Source organism: Aotus nancymaae, unplaced genomic scaffold (genome assembly GCF_030222135.1).
Source record: "Aotus nancymaae isolate 86718 unplaced genomic scaffold, 86718_ANA_hifiasm-v0.15.2.pri h1tg000058l, whole genome shotgun sequence".
Taxonomy (NCBI): domain Eukaryota; kingdom Metazoa; phylum Chordata; class Mammalia; order Primates; family Aotidae; genus Aotus; species Aotus nancymaae.
The window spans coordinates 5,802,836-5,822,023 of record NW_026988472.1 but is presented as its reverse complement, the minus strand read 5'-3'; the positions used below and the strand labels follow the sequence as shown (position 1 = coordinate 5,822,023).

At 41.9% G+C, this 19,188-nt stretch overlaps 1 protein-coding gene across 3 annotated transcripts in view; it reads right to left on the bottom strand.

Annotated features, from left to right (window-relative positions):
• FAM120C (family with sequence similarity 120 member C) overlaps window positions 1–19,188 on the bottom strand; it is a 100,493-nt gene that overhangs the window by 40,753 nt on the left and 40,552 nt on the right. For all 3 annotated transcript variants that reach the window (XM_064364324.1, XM_064364325.1, XM_064364326.1), the window contains 6 exons: window positions 17,156–17,255; window positions 16,180–16,256; window positions 15,470–15,750; window positions 14,099–14,372; window positions 12,660–12,831; window positions 4,282–4,531 (listed from right to left, as the gene is read on the bottom strand). In XM_064364324.1, coding sequence (XP_064220394.1) covers window positions 4,282–4,531; window positions 12,660–12,831; window positions 14,099–14,372; window positions 15,470–15,750; window positions 16,180–16,256; window positions 17,156–17,255 — 1,154 coding nt within the window. The remainder of the gene's footprint in view (window positions 1–4,281; window positions 4,532–12,659; window positions 12,832–14,098; window positions 14,373–15,469; window positions 15,751–16,179; window positions 16,257–17,155; window positions 17,256–19,188) is intronic.

The window sequence follows — 19,188 nt, the reverse complement described above, 5'->3', positions numbered from 1 at the left end:
AAAGCAATCTACAGATTAAGTGTAATTCTTATCTCAATACCAACATCATTTTTCACAGAATAAAAAAAAATCCTAAAATTCATATGGAGCCAAAAAAGAGCTCAAATAGCCAAAGCAATACTAAGCAAAAAGAACCGGAGGCATCACATTACCTGACTTCAAACTATACTATAAGGCTGTAGTAACTAAGACAGCATGGTACTGGTAAAAAACAGACACCATACATCAACGGAACAGAATACAGAACCCAGAAATACCACATACCTAGAGCCAACTGATCTTTGATAAAGTTGACAAAACATACACTGGGAAAACAATACTATTTAATGGTACTGGGATAGCTGCTTAGCTACATGCAGAAGAATGAAACTGGACCCCTATTTCTCGCCACATACAAAAATCAATTCAAGATGGGCTGGGTATGGTGGCTTATGCCTGTAATCCTAGTACTATGGGAAGTTGAGGCAGGTGGATCACCTGAGGTCAGGAGTTGGAGAGTAGCCTGGCCAACGTGATGAAACCCTGTCTCAACTAAAAATACAAAACTTAGTGGGGCTTGGTAGTATACACTTGTAATCCTAGCTACTTGGGAGGCTGAGGCAGAAGAATCGCTTGAACTCAGAGGCAGAGGCTGCAGTGAGCCGAGATCGTGACACTGCACTCTAGCCTGGTGACAGAGCAAGACTCCATCTCAGAAAAACAAAAAACAGGCCGGGTGCAGTGGCTCAAGCCTGTAATCCCAACACTTTGAGAGGTGGAGATGGGCGGATCACCTGAGGTTGGGAGTTCGAGACCAGCCTGACCAACATGGAGAAACCCTATCTCTACTAAAAATACAAAATTAGCTGGGCGTGGTGGCACATGTCTGTAATCCCAGCTACTCAGGAGACTGAGGCAGGAGAATTGCTTGAATCCCGGAGGTGGAGGCTGCAGTGAGCTGAGACCGCGCCATTGTACTCCAGCCTGGGCAACAAGAGTGAAACCCCATCTCAAAAAACAAAACAAAACCAAAAAACAAACACACACACCCCAACTCAAGATGGACTAAAGACTGAAACGTAAGACCTGAGCTATAAAAATCCTAGACGAAAAAACCTAGGAAAAACTCTTGAGTACATTGGCCTAGGTAAAGAATTCACGATTAATACCTCAAAAGTAGCTGGGTGCGGTGGCTCATGCCTGTAATCCCAGCACTATGGGAGGCCAAGGTGGGTGGATCACCTGAGGTCAGGAGTTCAAGATCAGCTTGGCCAACATGGTAAACTCCATCTCTACTAAAATACAAAAATTAGCCAGGTGTCGTGGCATGCACCTATAATCCCAACTACTTGGGAGGCTGAGGCAGGAGAACTGCTTGAACCTGGGAGCCTGAGGTTGCAGTAAGCTGAGATCGTGCCACTGCACTCCAGCCTGGGTGACAGAGCAAGACTCTGTCTCAAAAAAAAAAGAAAAAAAGAAAACCTCGAAAGCAAATGCAACAAGAGCAAAATTAGACAAATAGGCATGAAGGAAAAAGCTCCTGAATAGCAAAAGAAATAACAGAGTAAAGAAACAACCTGCAGAATCAGAGAAAATACTTGCACACTATGCATCCAACAACAAAAATGCCTGCACCTATATATTTATTTCAATACTATCTGCAATAGCAAAGGTATGGAATCAACCTAAATGTTCATCAATCAATGAATGACTGGATAAAGTATGATTTTATATATATATGTGTGTGTGTGTATATATATATACACACATATACACACACACATATACACATACATATTGGAGTACTATTCAGCCATAAAAAAGAATGAAATCATGTCTTTTACAGCAACAGGGATGGAAGAGGCCATTTATCTTAAGTAAAATAACTCAAACAGTCAAGTACAACAACATGCTCTCACTTATAAGTGGGAGGTAAATAATGTGTACACACGGATATAGACAGTGGAGTAACACAGACTGGGGACTCAGAAGGATGGGAGGGGGTGAGGGATTAAAAATTACTTAATGGGTACAATGTACGCTATTTGAGTTATGGCTATCTGAAGAGCCCAGACTATACCACTACGTAATATATCCATGTAACAAAACGACACCTGTACCCTTTAAATCTATAAAAGTAAAGGGTTTCTTTCCCCCCGGTTTTTTTTAATTGAGACAGAGTCTTGTCCTATCACTCAGGCTGGAGTGCAGTGACACAATCTCAGCTCACTGTAACCTCCACTTCGGGGTTCAAGTGATCCTCCGTCCTCAGCCTCCCAAGTAGCTAGGAACACAGGCTTGCACCACCACGTCCAGCTAATTTTTGTATTTTTAGTAGAGATAGGGTTTTGCCATGTTGGCCAGGCTGGTCTTGAACTCCTGGCCTCAGCCTCCCAAACTGATAACAGGTGTGAGCAACCGCACTCAGCCTAATTTTGTTTGTTTTTTTGAGACAGAGTCAGTTGCACTGTTGCCCAGGCTGGAGTGCAGTGGGACAATCTCAGATCACTGCAACCTCTGCCTCCTGGGTTCAAGTGATTCTCCTGCTTCAGCCTACTGAGAAGCTGGGATTACAAGCATCCGCCACCATGCCTGGCTAATTTTGTATATATATATATTTTGTATAGATGGGGTTTTACCATGCTGTCCAGGCTGGTCTTGAACTCCTGGCCTCAAGTGATCTGCCCACCTTGGCCTCCCAAAGTGCTGGGATTACAGGCGTGAGCCACCACGCACAGCCAAGAGTTAAATTTTTTAAAGGCTAGTAAAAACTAAATACTTCTGGTAAACAAAAAATACCACACATGAAGTTTAAACAAATTGTGACTGACTGGAAAAGATATTTGATATACATGCACAGACACAAGCACGCACACTCAAATATAGAAAAGTATTTGCTATATGTGTGTCTGAGTGTACACACACACACACGTCTGACAAAGAACTTCTGTAATCAGCAAAATAAGACAAGTAACCTAATAAAAAATTTGCAAGACAAATAAAGCAGCACTTCAGAGAATGAGAAAACTCAAATGGCTAATAAGCATAAAAATAGAAGATCAACCTCCTTGTAGTCAAATGCAAATTAAAATTAAAGATACTACTTGAAAACATTAGATTGGCAAAAATTAAGAAGTTTTATGATATTAGTACTGGCAATAATATGAGGAAATAGAAATACTTATGTATTGTTCACAGGAATATAAATTGGTACAACTATAATCTAGAGCAATTTGGCAATATTTAGTGAAAGGCTACATGCATATTTTACAGGATCCAGAAATTCTGCTTCTCAGTATATACTTTAAACTGACTGAGGAACGCAAAGAGACACAGACATCTATGAAGAAATCCCCTGCAGCACTATTTGTAATACCAAAGAACTGAAAACAATTATCTATCATTCAATAAATAAAATGCTGTGATATTAGTATTTGATAAAACATAACCCAACAGTGGAGAAGACTGATTGATATATGAATATGGACAGACCTCAAAAATAATATTAAGTGAAAAAAAGAAACAGGCCGAGTGCAGTGGCTCATGCCTGTAATCCCAGTAATTTGGGAGGCCGAGGTGGGCGGATAACCTGAGGTCAGGCATTCGAGATCAGCTGGGCCAACACAGTGAAACCCGTCTCTACTAAAAATACAAAAATTTGCTGGGCGTGGTAGCTGGTGCTTGTAATCCCAGCTACTTGGGAGGCTGAGGTAGGAGAATCACTTGAACGTGGGAGGTAAAGTTTGCAGTGAGCTGAGATTGCACCACTGCACTCCAGCCTAGGCAACAAGAGTGAAACTCTGTCTCAATAAAAAAAGGAAAAAAAAAAAGAAACAATGAGATGCACAGCACAACACCTTTCGTGCCAAAAAAGGAAAAAATTTTACCCATACAAAAATACCATAGACTGTGCATGAATACATGTATGTCTAAATAAATATATGGAAGATGGCTTGGAAGGACACACTTCAAATACCCAAGAGTGGATGACTATGGGTGAATAAAAGAAGGAAATTAGATCAAAGATGAGGACTGAACAAGACAAAAACTAAACTAAAACTGAATAGAAAAGAGGAGTCATGTATGGACTCATAGGACCAAGGATCATAAACTGAGAATACTGTCCGAACAATCATTTTTGATGTTTCTGGAGTATATGCCAAACATAAAATAAACATAAAAGCCAAACATAAAATTGGTTCGATTTCCCTACCCCCCAAATATCATAAAAGCAGGTGCTTAAAGGAAATATCAAAAAAGTAAAAGAAAAAGAACTGGCTGCCTGCCTGTCAGATAGCTTACCGGAGAACACAGCACATGAGCAGCAGATGGGTGGGGACGTTAGCTGGATTTAGCATACTGGGTGTGTCTGACTTCATACAGGCCAGGAAGGCCCGCATCCTTCTATTCTTGTCTTCGACTGCTTTGCCTAGCCAGAGCTTCTTGAGGTTTGGGCAAGTCCATTCCCGAAAGGTCAGTGCAGACACCAGCTCAGGGGTTTGAGGTGACTTCCCTTTATAGGCAGACCACTCTTTAAGGATCACTGAAGGAACTGGAAAACAGAAATTGAGAGAAAAAAAGCTCTAGAGAATCTCTTAGCATTTCTGCAGCTAGCCACAGTATCCACTGACAGGGTCCATCACATTTCAACTCTTAATTTTTTGTCACAATAATTTTTATTTTTAGCATCAGGAATGGTACACATTTATTAAGGGCTTCATATGCAAGTACTTTACATATATTATTTCATTTAATCCTCACAAAAATCCTGAGAGGGAAGTATTATGATACATTATCACAAAACATAATGCTCATTTTGCAGATAAAGAAATCAAGGGGCTGGGTGTGGTGGTTCACATGTCTAATCCCAGCAATGTGGGAGGCTGAGGCAGGAGGATTCCTTGAGCCCAGGAGTTCAAGACCAGCCTAGGCAAGATGGAGAGTTCCTACCTCCACAGAAAATTTAAAAATTAGCTGGGTGTGGTGGCACGTGCCTGTAGTCCCAGCTACTTGGGAGGCTGAGGCAGGAGGATCCCTTGAACCTAGGAGTTTGAGGCAGCAGTGAGATATCTTGCCACTGTACTCCAGTCTGGGTGACAGAGCTAAATCCTGTCTCTAAAAAAAAAAATAAATAAGGCTAGGCATGGTGGCTCACACTTGTAATCCCAGCACTTCAGGAGGCCGAGGTGGGAGGATCACTTGAGGTCAGGAATTCAAGACCAGCCTGGCCAACAGGGTGAAATCTCGTCTCCACAAAAAAAAAAAAAATATATATATATATATATATATATTTAGACAGGCATAGTCACAGGTGCCTGTAATCCCAGCTACTCTGGAGGCAGGGGCAGGAGAATCACTTGAACCCGGGAGGCAGAGGTTGCAGTGAGCTCAGATCGAGCCAGTACACTCCAGCCTGGGCAACAGAGAGAGACTTTGTCTGAAAAAATAAATAAATAAATAGTAACTTGGAGAAAGAAATCAAGGTCTAATGTCACACATTTCTTTTCTTTTCTTTCTTTTTTTCTTTGAGACAGAATCTCACTCTGTCACCCAGGCTTGGAGTGCGGTGGTTCGATCTCGGCTCACTGCAACCTTTGCCTCCTGGGTTCAAGTGATTCTTCTGCCTCAGTCTCCTGAGTAGCTGGGACAACAAGCACCTGCCACCACGCCCAGCTAATTTCTATATTTTTAGTAGAGATGGGGTTTCACCATATTGGCCAGGCTGGTCTCAAACTCCTGACCTTGTGATCTACCTGCCTTGGCCTCCCAAAGTGCTGGGATTACAGGCGTGAGCCATCGTGCCCGGCTAAGTCTTGCTGATTCTACCTCCTTATCATCCCTTCTATCTGTCCCATTTTTTCTATCACAACAAATATTGTGGTGGTTCAAATATTATCTTTGATCTGACAAGAGTCTCAAGACTGTTCCTATCTTTATTCTATTTGGTCTCCCTCATACCCATGCTCCACAACCATTAGAATGTTATTATTTTAAAAATTCTTTTAGTTTGAAATAATTATAGATTCATAGGGACTTGCAAAGATAGTACAGATAGGTCCTGTGTACCTTTCACTCAGTTTCTCCAATGGTGTTACAGCTTAAATAATTATAATACAGCATCGAAGCCAGCAAAGTGACATTAGTACAATGTATATAGATTTGTGTAACCACCACTGCAGTCAAGATACAGAACAAATCCATAACCACAAAGATTTCCATTGTGCCAACCCTGTATAGTCACAAACGCCGCCTTCTAGCACCATCCCTAACTCACAGAAAACACTAATCCATTCTCCATCTACAATTTTGTCATTTTGAGGACATCATGTAAGTGGAATTATACAGTATATGATCTTTTGAAACTGGCATTTTTCACTCAGCATATGCCCTTAAGATCCATCCATGTTGCTGCATGTATCAATAGTTCTTTCTTTTTTTTTTTTTTGGGTGAGTAGTATTCCATGGTATAGATGTACCACTGTGTAATCATTCACCCACTCAATCATATCTGGGTTGCTTCCAGTTTGGGGCTACCATGCTGTCTTGTGAATATGTTCCTGCATGAAAATAAGTCTTTATTTCTCGGATATAAATGCCAAAGAATGTAAGTGCTGGGTTGTATAAGTCTATTTTTAGTTCTGAAAGAAACTGACAAATTATTTTCCACAGTGGCAGTACCATTCTACATTCCCACCAGCATTTATGAGTGATCCAGCTTCTCTGAATCCTCTCCGGGATAATGGTATTATCACTATTATTCACCTTTGCCATTTTGGTAAGTGTGTAGTGACGTTTCATTGTGGTTTTAATTTGTATTTTTCTTTTTTTTTCTTCTTGAGACGGAGTCTTGCTCTGTCACCAGGCTGGAGTGCAGTGGTGCGATCTTGGCTCACTGCAACCTCCACCTCCCGGGTTCAAGTGAGTCTCCTGCCTCAGCCTCCTGAGTAGCTGGGACTACAGGTGCACGCATGCCACCATGCCCAGATAATTATTGTATTTTTAGTAGAGATGAGGTTTCACCATGTTGGCCAGGATGGTCTTGATCTCTTGACCTTGTGATCCACCCACCTTGGCCTCCCAAAGTGCTGGGATTACAGGCGTGAGCCACCGCACGTGGCCTTAATTTGTATTTTTCTAATGGCTCCTGATGTTGAACATCTTTTCATGTCTTTATTTGCTATATGTAGATCTTTTTCAGTGAAATGTCTGTGCATATCTTTTGCCAACTTTCTAATTTGATTTTTTTGTTATGTTCAGTTTTGAGAGTTCTTTATATATTTTAGATACTAGTATAGATATGTGGTACTTGTTCAACTGTGGATGTCCAGTTGATCTAACATCATTTATTTAAAAAAACCATCTTTCCTCCAACGAAGTGCCTTTGTAGCTTTGTCAAAAATCAGTTTGCTGGCCAGGCGCAGTAGCTAACACATCTCAGCTGAGGCTGAGGCAGAAGAATTGCTTGAGCCTGGGAGGCAGAGGTTGCAGTGAGTGGAGATCGTGCCACTGTGCTCCAGCCTCAGCAACAGAGCAAGACTCTGTCTCAAAAAAAAAAAAAAAATCAGTTTGCTATACTTATATGGGACTATTTCTGGATGCCCTGTTGTATTCCACCGATCTACATGTTAATACTTCTGCCTATAGTCTTTGAGATAGGGTTTCTCTCTGACACCCAGACTGCAGTGCAGTGGCATCATCTCAGCTCACTGCAACCTCCACCCCCCGGGGTCAAGTGATCATCTCACCTCAGCCTCCTGAGGAGCTGGGACCACAGGTGCACACCAACACATCCGGCTATTTTTTTTTTTTTTTTTCCAGTAGAGATGGGGTCTCCCCATGTTTCCCAGGCTGGTCTTGAATTCCTGAGCTCAACGGATCCACCCACCTTGCCCTCCTAAAGTGCTGGAATTACAAGCGTGAGCCACCATGCCTGGCCTACAATCTTAAGTACTGTAGTTACCCAGTAAGTCTTACAATCAGGTTCAACAACTGCTTCCAACTTATTCTTCCTTTTCAAAAATCATTTTAGCTCGTTTAATTCCTTTGTCTTTCCATATAAACATTAGAATTATCTTGTCTATATCTACAAAGAATCTTGCTGGGATTTGGACAGGAATTGCATCAAACCTGTATTATCAAGTTGGGGAGAACTGACATCTTTACTATGTTGAGTTCTCTAATCCATGAACATCTATATCTCTCCATTTATTTAGATCTTTTATTTGTTTCATCAGTGTTTTGTGACTTTCAGCATACAGATTTTAATACCTTTTATTAAATGTTTATTTCATTTTCTCTGGAAGGACTGTAAACGGTCTTGCATTTTTTTTGTTTCAGTTCCACATATTCATTGTCAGTATATAGAAAGGTAATCAATTTTTATGTTTATTTTGTATCCTGCAACCTTAACAAACGCACTTATTAGTTGCAGGAGTTTTGTTGTAGATTCCTTGTGATTTTCAACATAGACTAACTATATGTCATCTGCAATTACAGTTTTATTTCTTCTTTACTGATGTCTATGCCTTCTACTATTTCATTTTCTTGCCTTACTGCACTGGCTAAAACTTCTAGTACTATGTTGAAGAGCAGTGGAAAGAGCAGACATCCTAGCCTTGTTCCTGATTTTAGGGGAAAAACATTATCTTTCACCACTAGGTATAGTTGATCCTTGAATACAACTTTGAACTACACAGGTCCACTTTCACAAATTTTTTTCAACCAAACACATATAGAAAACACAGAATTCACATGATGCGAAACCTACGTATATAGAGGGCCAACTTTTGGTATAGACAGGTTCTGCAGGGCCTACTGTGGGACTTGATTATGAGTGAATTTTAGTATATGTGGGAGTCCTGGAACCAACCCCCACATATGACAAGGAATGACAGTATGTTAGCTGTAGGTTCTTTGTAGATATTCTTTATCTTGAGGAAGTTCCCCTCTATTCTTGTAGTTTCCTGATAGTTCTTATCATGAATGAGTGTTGAATTTTGTCAAATGCTTTCTCTGTATCCATTGATATAATCACGATTTTTTTTCTTTAGCCTGTTTATTTGGTGGATTATATTTATTGATTTTTCAAATATTGAACAAGGCTTATAACAATGGAATAAATGCTACTTGGCCATGGCATGTTAATTCTTTGTATATATTGCTGAATTCCCCTGGCTAATATTTCGTTAAGAATTTTTGCATCCATATTGTCTTAGTCAATTTGGCTGCTATAAGAAAGTACCATAGACTGGGAGGCTTATAAATAACAGAAATTGATTTCTTATGATTGTTGAGGCTGGAAGTCTAAGATCAAGATATTGGCAGACACATCCGGTGAGGACCTGCTTCGTGGTTTGCAGATGGCTGTCTTCTCATTGTATCCTCATATGGTGGAGAGTAGAAAGAGCTATCTGGGGTTCCTTTTATAAGGGCACTGATCTCATTCATGAAGATTCCACACTCATGACCTATTACCTCCCAAAGGCCCCATATCCTAATACCATCACATTGTGGGTCAGGATTTCAACATATGAATTGGGGAGGGGGGCAGAAACACTCAATCCATAACATACATTGATGAAGGATACTGGTCTGAAGTGTTGAATTTATGTACTGCGTTTTCTTTTTAAGAGATGAGGTCTTACTCTGTTATCCAGACTGGAGTGCAATGGAGCTATCATAGCCCACTGCAGCCTCAAACTCCTGGGTGCAAGCAATCCTGCAGAATAGCTGGGACTACAGGTGTGCACCATGTTCAGCTATATTAAAAAAAATTTTTTTTTGTAGTGATGGGGTCTCACTATGCTGCCTAGGCTGGTGTCAAACTCCTGGTCTCAAGCATCTTGCCACCTGGGGCTCCCTAAGTATTGAGATTATAGGTGTGAGCCACCATGCTTGGCCCAGGTATCTTTTTTGATATAATAATTTTTTTCCCTTTGAATGTATACCCAGTAGTGGGATTGCTAGATCGACTGGTAGTTCATTTTTAGTTCTTTGAGAAATCTCTGTATTATTTTCTATAAAGGTTGCACTAATTTACATTCCTACCAAGAGTATATAAGCATTCCCTTTTCTCTGCATCCTTGCCAACATCTGTTGGTTTTAGGCTTGGTTCGCTGCAACCTCCACCTCCCAGGCTCATGCAATTCTCGTGCCTCAGCCCTGCTCTCCTTTCCACCCCCTTCCCACCCGCTCGAGTAGAAGGGATTACAGGTGCATGCCACCGTGCCCAGTTAATTTTTTGTATTTTTAGTAGAGACGGGGTTTCTTCATGGTGGCCAGGCTGGTTTCAAACTCCTGGCCTCATGTGATCTGCCCACCTCAGCCTCCCAAAGTGCTGGGATTACAGGCATGAGCCACTGCACCCAGCTCATTGTGGTTTTAATACGCATTTCTCTGATGACTAGTGATGCTGAGTATTTTTTCATATATTTGTTGGCGACTTGTACGTCTTCTTTTGTAAAATGTCTGCTCTTGTCCCTTGCCTACTTTTTAATGGGACTGTTTCCTTTTTTCTTGAGTTGTTTTTTTTCCTTGTAGATTCTGAGTATTAGCCCTCTGTCCAATGTAGTTTGCAAATATTTTTTCCCATTCTGTAGGCTATTCACTCTGTTGTTTCTTTTGCTATGCAAACATCAAACCCATTTATAATTGTTTACCAAAGCATTTTTATGGTGGCTGTTTTGAAATCCTTGTGAGATAATTCAAACTTCTGTCATCTCTATGTTCATTTTCTCTTTCTTTCTTTTTTTTTTCTTGAGACAGAGTCTCACCCCGTCACCCAGACTGGAGTGCAATGGCACGATCTCGGCTCACCGCAACCTCCGCCTCCCGGGTTCAAGCAATTATCCATCCTCAGCCTGTCAAGTAGCTAGGATTACAGGCACGCGCCACCACAACTGGCTAATTTTTTGTATCTTCAGAAGAGACAGGGTTTCATCATGCTGGCCAGGCTGGTCTCGAACTCCTGACCTTGTGATCTGCCTGCGTCAGCCTCTCAAAGTGCTGGGATTACAGGCATGAGCCACTGCACCCGGCCTCTATGTTCATTTCCTTTTCTTATCTTGAGGTCTGCATTTGAAATCTTTCTGGTTCTAGGTATGATGGGGGATTTTCAATTGAAAACTGGACATTTTGGGTATCATTTTAAAAGACTCTGGATCTTAACTTAAACCTTGTGTTTCAGTAGGTCTGTTTTGACCTTACTCTGGTGGGTAAAGGGGGACACTGTGTCATTATTGTCAGGTGGAAGTGGAAGTCCTGGCTCCCCACTTGACCTTGCCTGACACCTCCCCAGGAGAGCAGGTGGGACACCTCACTACAGCCTGGGTAAGTATGGAAGTCTAGGCTCTTCATTTGGCCTTTGCTGGTAGGGGTGGGGGTAGACCATAGTTTTTCTGTGGTATCTGGCTAGAGTACAGAGGTTATTATGTAAAAATCTTTGTGTTCCTAGGTTGTTTCTTTCTGGTCTTTTGGCCGGAGAAAGTAGGTTTTGGGAGGGCTTATACTGGTCTGCAGCTGTTCACATTTCTGGGCTGCCAGTTTGCCCCACACCCAGTCTGGGATATGTGAGGCAAAAAGAAAATTCAGGGAACTCAGTACTGCACCACTGTGTCATTCCTTGAGCCCCAGGATCTCTACTTTCTAGAATGTCTTGTGCTTGTTTTATGGATAATGTCCTGGGCTTTTAGTTGTACTTAGCATGAGGACTAAGGAAAACTAAATCTGATCTACTCTAGCTTCCCAGGAACAGAGAAATGGTCTTTTGAACATACTAATTTGACTATGGCACTCTGTAGTTTAAAATACCGCAATGTCTCCAACTACGTACAGGTTCAAATCCCAAAACAAAAAATTCATGGAAGAGAAAGACTGCTAGATACAGCTCTATGTTCCCAAAATTCAGTATGGTTCTTTCTTTTTTTGTGTGTGAGACAGGGTCACCCAGGTTGGAGTGCAGTGGCACAATCATAGCTCACTGCAGCCTCCACCTCCCAGGATCAAATGATCTTCCTGTCTCAGTCCCACAAGTAGCTGGTACTAAAAGCATGTGCCATCATGCTCAGCCAACTTTTTTTGAGACAGGGTCTCACTCTGTCACCCAGGTTGGAGTACAGTAACATGATCAGGGCTCACTGTAGCCTTCACCTCCCAGACTCAATCAGTTCTCCCATCTCAGCCCCTCAAGTAGCTGAGACTACAGCTGCGCACAACCTTGCTTGACTAATTTTTTCTCTTTTTAGTAGAGGCAGTTTCTCCATGTTGCCCAGGCTGGTCTTGAGCTCCTGGACTCAAGAGATCCATCTGCCTCCACCTCACAGAGTGCTGGGATTACAGGCATGAGGCACCCTGCCTGGCATTTTTTATAGTGATGGAGTCTTGCCATGATGCCCAGGCAGGTCTAGAACTCCTGAGCTTAAGTGATTCGCCTGTGTTGGCCTTCCAAAGTGCTGGAATTACAGGTATGAGCTGCCATGCCTGGCCGAGCATGGTTCTTATAAATAGTAGTCACTCTAAATGCTTGATAATTGCAGAATTGGGGCTTAAGTTAATGTATATCCAATATCAATATGTATTCTGTTGAATGTTGCATTTTCTTAAATAGGTACCCAATGTGCCTGCACAGACATATTTGCTCTGTCAAGTGCTGAGAGAACTGTCATAGCTAGAACTACACTTACCTTCCACAGGCAGCCGCCGTCGCATGGCCAAACGTTCCATTTTCCTCTGTGTCTCTGCCAGACTAAAAAGAACTCCATATACATATTGACGAGCTGACCGGAATAAGAGAGCAGCTGGAGGCAGCTCCATGTTACACTCATCCTCAATACACACGGGGATCTTAATTTCACCCTAACAAGAGAAAGGTCCAGGGAAAAGAAAAAATGAGTTACCTTAAGTTTAGAACTGAGCTGAGAAGAACCAATGATAAACTGTAGCCTCTGTGGCTTATCCACTAAATTTTTTATTTGTATTTAGACAGCGTTTCTCATCCTAAAAAGAATCTGTAACAAGCTTAGCTCATCGTAGTCAACTTATAAGCTATATTTCATTTTTATTTTTTATTTTTATTTTTTGAGACGAAGTCTTGCTCCATCGCCCAACTAGAGTGCAGTAGTGCAATCTCGGCTCACTGCAAACTCCGCCTCCTGGTTCAAGTTAATTCTCCTGCCTCAGACTCCTGAGTAGCTGGGATTACGGGTACATACCATGACACCTGGCTAACTTTCGTATTTTTAGTAGAGATGGGGTTTCACTATGTTGGTGAGACTAGTCTCGAACTCCTAACCTCGTGATCCGCCCACCTCGACCTCCCAAAGTGATGGGATTACAGGCGTGAGCCACCGCGCCCGACTCTATATTTCATTTTTGAAGTCTCAACAGCCAGGCGCAGTGGCTGACGCCTGTAATCTCAGCACTTTGGGAGGCTGAGGTGGGTGGATCACCTTAGGTCAGGAGCTCGAGACCAGCCTGGCCAACATGGTGAAATCCTGTTTGTACTAAAAATTCAAAAGTTAGCCAGGCATGGTGGCACATGCCTATAATCCCAGCTACTCAGGAGGCTGAGGCAGGAGAATTGATTGAACCTGGGAGGCGGAGGTTGCAGTGAGCCAAGATTGTGCCCTTGCACTCCAGTTGGGGAATAGAACGAAACTCTGTCTCAAAAAATAAAATAAAATAAATAAAGTCTCAACAATAACTGACTATAGCTAACTAATGGGGAAAGTCCACCTTAGCCATCTTGCTGGGGGATGGGTATGTATAAGACTGGAGGAGGGGAACAGCTTTGCACAAGTAGAGAAAGAGATAAGTAAAAGGGCATAATGCTTCTTAGACTGTGTCCATCCCTCGATCCAGAGTCCACCAACTTGGTGCATTATCTACTTCAAAATCTCACAATTACACTTTTCTTCTAGGGGCCTCATTTACCACACAGTCCCAACTCCTGCTAGTCTGGCCTCACCTAAGGCCTTAGTATGATGAGAGGCCCACCGTATGTAGTCTCCTTTTTCTGACTTCATATACCAATGATCAGAATGTTCTCTGGTAACTTACGGTCCTAGGAAGTAGGAAGTACAGTGTTAAGAGCAGGGATGTAGGTGTGGATGTGCTGCCTCACCTTAGTGAGGACGTGGTAGATATATGGGTACATAAGACCCCTCCGGTGTCTGTGTTCAGCAACTCTCAAGACTTCTGGAGCTACTGGAGGTAAGGGTGGAATGGTGATATCCATGTGGTTCCTTGTAGACATAGACAGCAGAGATGGGATGTGGGGCTCGCCATCACCTAGGCTCGCTTCTGAAACTCCAGTATCAACACGCTGTGGCCAGGACCTTCTGTTACGATTAGGATTTTCCCACTCCGGGTGGTGCGGCAGTGATTCTGTGATACGACTAAAAAATTTAGAAAGACAGTGTCAAACAGAAAAGGGAGACTGATAAAAATATTCCTACTCAAGATGCCTGTTCTGGACCCAAGGAGTCTGACAAACCCTTTGGAGGTCAGGACACTGGGTTAGCACTGGACTGATAACTTTCCTTTCAATGGCCATTACTGACTTCTTGGCTTCTTTCATCTGACCCCAACCAAAGCGATCAAGTCATTGGAATCACTCTGGACCCTTTATATCTTGTAAGATGCCATATTTAGAGTTTTTTTTTTTTTTTTTTCCGAGACAGAGTTTTGCTCTTGTTGCCCAGGATGGAGTGCAGTGGTGCGATCTCAGCTCACCGCACCCTCTGCCTCCTGGGTTCAAGCGATTCTCCTGCCTCAGCCTCCCGTATAGCTGGGATTATAGGCATGCGCCACCACACCCAGCTTATTTTGTATATTTTAGTAGAGACAGGGTTTCTCCATGTTGGTCAGGTTGGTCTTGAACTCCTGACCTCAGGTGATCTGCCCACCACAGTCTCCCAAAGTGCTGGGATAATAGGCATGAGCCACTGTGCCCAGCGAGTTTGCTTATGTTTTAAGAAAATAATCACAATTACAACCTCAAAGCAGCTCTGTTTCCCAGCAATAATCTGCTTAGAGGAATAATCTATGAACAAATGAGCTAGCGCAAATCCCACTCTTTTAATCCTCAGAACCCTGTCTTAGTAAGCAATATAATTGCTTACTCAACTATTCCACTATTTCTGCTCTATAAATGCTTTTCTGTCTTTTTTTTTGACATTTAATCTACCCTTCTCACAAATTAAGAAATGATAGCCACACTATCCACACCAAGGCTTCCTTAACCAGCTACTATCCTGCCTTTTACCTCAGTGGCCTGGGTGTTTGAGAATTACCATCTGCACAGGGCCAAATAAGCATGAAGTGGGCAAGCAGAGAAAAAGTTTTCCTACTTTGCTTTCCTAAGAGCAAAACACTAGAGGAAAGCCAGGAAAGCCAGGAATTATACTTCTCCACACCCTTTACCCATCTAACAAGTAAAATAATACAGATGCCTCAAGTATCTATTTCCCTAAGCGTCTATAGAGATACTTACTCAGTGCTAGCTCCATTTGGCTCATCACCATCAGTGGAAGAGGACTGGGAAGAGTCTGGTCCCAAAGTAGGTGATGCTTTAGAAGGCAGGTAATTGGGAAACTGGGATGCAGAAGAGTCATAAGAGACAGCCCAATTGGCAAAGGGGCTGTTCTGCAGCATAGGATCCTCAGAAAAAGCATGGGATTCCCCCAAAGTATGGGAGGAGAAGAGAAGAGATGAGTTGGGTCCCACTGGGAATGGTGATGGATATTTCACTTTCTGGGGCACTTGGTGAGAAAACTAAAGGATAAAACAGACAGAAAAGCAACATTTTACAAGGCTCCAAGATGGCTCCCTCTGAAGTTGTGAGTGACACAGTGGATGATGCCAGTAGCAGAGATTGTTGAGATACAAAGTACCTAGTGAGAATAATGAGAAATGATTCTAACAGTGACGTATGAACAGAAGGCTCCACAGGCAGGACAATGAACAGTTGAGGACTCCTAGAACTATTCTGATATTAGCTAATCTACTTTCACAACGACTAGTGGTACTGATTTGGATGCTTTTTTTGCATAGTCTTCCAGCCTTAAGTTGAGAAGGTAATATAGGTATATATGGCCTTGACAGTCTAGTAACACTGAATCACCCTAACTCCTCAGATTATAAAAATCAGGAAGCAACCTGAGTCTAATGCTAATAAATGGTCTCAGGCTAAAGGATGCTTACCATTGGCTTTCCAGTAGAAATGGCGCCCACCTGATTGTGTGGAGGGGGAGGATTTCCAGGCCTATTATTCCGAAAACCTGAAGCCAAGAGAAAGAGATATACTTCAGTCAATTCCAATAATTCTTAAGTCAATTCTAATAATTCTACCATGTTATATTCTGCTCACCCTATATCACCTGAAAAATTGTTATTAATAAGTTACAATTCATTGAACAGCTACTATATGCCATGCTGTAAACCTGACATAAATTATTTCATCTGGTAAGAATCTTATAAAGTAGGTATCATGAGCCACATTTCATACAAATGTGACTTGCCAAGGTTCATTTGCTAGTAATTAGCAAAGATGGAATTCCAACTTAGGCCAGACCCCAAAGACAGGGCTATTTTACATATACCAGGCCAGAATGGGGGTTGGCATCAGAAGCCGCCCAAGCTAAGGAAATGGCATTGCACCCCATCTATAAACTTGAAAAAGCAGCCTCCCCGCTTTTTTTTTTTTTGACGAAGCTTCACTGTTGTTGCCCAGGCTGGAGTGTAATGGCATGATCTCAGCTCCGTGCAACCTCCGCCTCCTGGGTTCAAGCAATTCTCCTGCCTCAGCCTCCCGAGTAGCTGGGATTATAGGCACCTGCCACCAGGCTTGGCTAATTTTTCGTATTTTTAGTACAGACAGGGTCTCCCCATGTTGGCCAGGCTGGACATGAACTCCTGACCTCAGGTGATCTGCCCACCTTGGCCTCCCTAAGTGCCAGGATTACAGGTGTGAGCCACCACACCTGGCCAGGGCTCTTCTTACGTTATGTCTCTTATGACATAGAAATCAAAAGGAGAAAGCCTACCAAACAGGGATAAGGGATGACTTGGAGGAGGATACAACACCGACGAGTGATTCCACTCTGGCTCTGGAGTTCCTGAGGGACCAACTCAGTTTCCCCTATGAACAGAGCAGCTTAGGGTCAGATGGAAGCCTTACCTAGAAAGGAGGGACCCACTGGCAGCGAAGAGAGTTTGGTTGTGACCGAATAGTACTCAACTGCTTTCTTGAATCGCTCTATTTTATCTTCTGTCCTGGACTGGATGTTGGAACATCAGATTTTCAGAAGAAGAAACAACATGAGAGTGTTTTTTAAATATAATTTATAATTTGGGAGTTAAAATAGTGATCAGAAATCAAATATTTAAAGAAACCTAAGATAGCAAATTTTCGCTTGGCAGAAAATATTAGGCAGGGAAAAAGCATTATGAAACATAAAATATGGAATACTTAAAAAAAGCTTACTTATATTTTGTGCTATTCTAAAATGATGACATGATTATTACAAAAAACACATTAGGATAAGAGGGAAAAATCACATAGTATGACCATCCAAAGATATTTTGGTATCTTCCCTTACAGTATGTTTTAATTTTATTATTTTATTATTATTATTTTTTTTTGAGACAGAGTCTCGCTCTGTCACCCAGGCTGGAGTTCAATGGTGCCATCTCGGCTCACTGCAACCTCTACCTCCTGGGTTCAAGCGATTCTCCTGCCTCAGCCTCCCAAGTAGCTGGGATTACAGTGTGTGCCACCACTCCCGGCTAATTTTTGTATTTTTAGTAAAGACAGGGTTTCACCACATTGGCCAAGGCTGGTCCTTTAACTCCTGACCTCAGGTGATCCACCCGCCTTGGCTTCCCAAAGTGCTGGGATTACAGGCATGAGCCACCGTGCCCAGCCAATCTTTTTATTTTTGCTCAGGCTGGTTTCAAACTCTTGGCTTCAAGCAATCCTCCAAACTCAGCTTCCCAAAGTCCTGGGATAACAGGCATAAACCACTGTGCCTGGTTTACAGTATTATTTTATATAATTTTTTTTGTTGTTGATGTATAGCTGGTCTATTATGTACAATTTTGTATCTTGCTTTTATTATAATAATCATCTAATCTAAGTAATTTCGAATGGCTGCATATTTTGTCATTATGAATGTGTCATAAATTATGTAACTTCTTCCCTAATATCCAACAGTTAGGTAATTTTTCACATTTGGCTTTTATAATATATACAGCAAAGAGTATATATTGTCTATATAATTTTTTTTCTGGATTTCAGATTATGCTCTTAGGAAAATATCCTAAAAATAAAATTGATTCAAAAGTTATGAACATTAAAACCAAAGGCACTTAAACATATATAAAACAACAATATGATACCACTACACATCCACCAGAATGACTAAAATAAAGGACTATCAATATCAAGCACTGGCAAGGATATGAAATAATTGAACTCCAGTACATTGATGGTGGGAGCATACATTGGTACAGTTTGGAAAACAATTTGGCAGTTTCTAATACAATTAAATTATATTTACCATATGATACAGCAATCCTACTTCTAAGTATTTATCCAAGAGAAATGAGTACATATATCCACCAAAAGACATGAACAAGAATGTTAACTGCTTTATCCATAATAGCCCCAAACTGGAAACAACTCTCTCTAAATATCAATAGAAGAATAAATAAATTGTGGTATATTCATACAATGGAATACTATACAGTAATAAAAAAACAAAGTATTGATATACACAATAATATGTGTAAGTCTCAAAGATATTATACTGACTGAAGAAGGGAGACACAAAAGAGTACGTATCAGCTGGGTGTGGTGGCTCACACCTGTAATCCCAGCACTTTGGGAGGCTGAGGCAGGCAGATCACTTCCACCCAGGACTTCAGAGCACCTTGGGTAACAAGGCAGAGCCCCATCTCTCCAAAAAATACAAAAATTAGCTGGGTGTGGTGGCGTGTGCCTGTAGTTCCAGGTACTTGGGAGGCTGAGGTGGGAGGACTGCTTGAGCCTGGGAGGTCAAGGCTGCAGTGAGCTGAAATTGTGCCACCGCACTCCAGCCTGGGCAATAGAGTGAAACCTGAATGAAAGAAAGAAAGAGAAAGAAAGAAAGAAAGAGGTGGGGGAGGGAGGGAGGGAGGGAGAAAGAAAGTAAGGAAGGAAGAGAGAGAGAG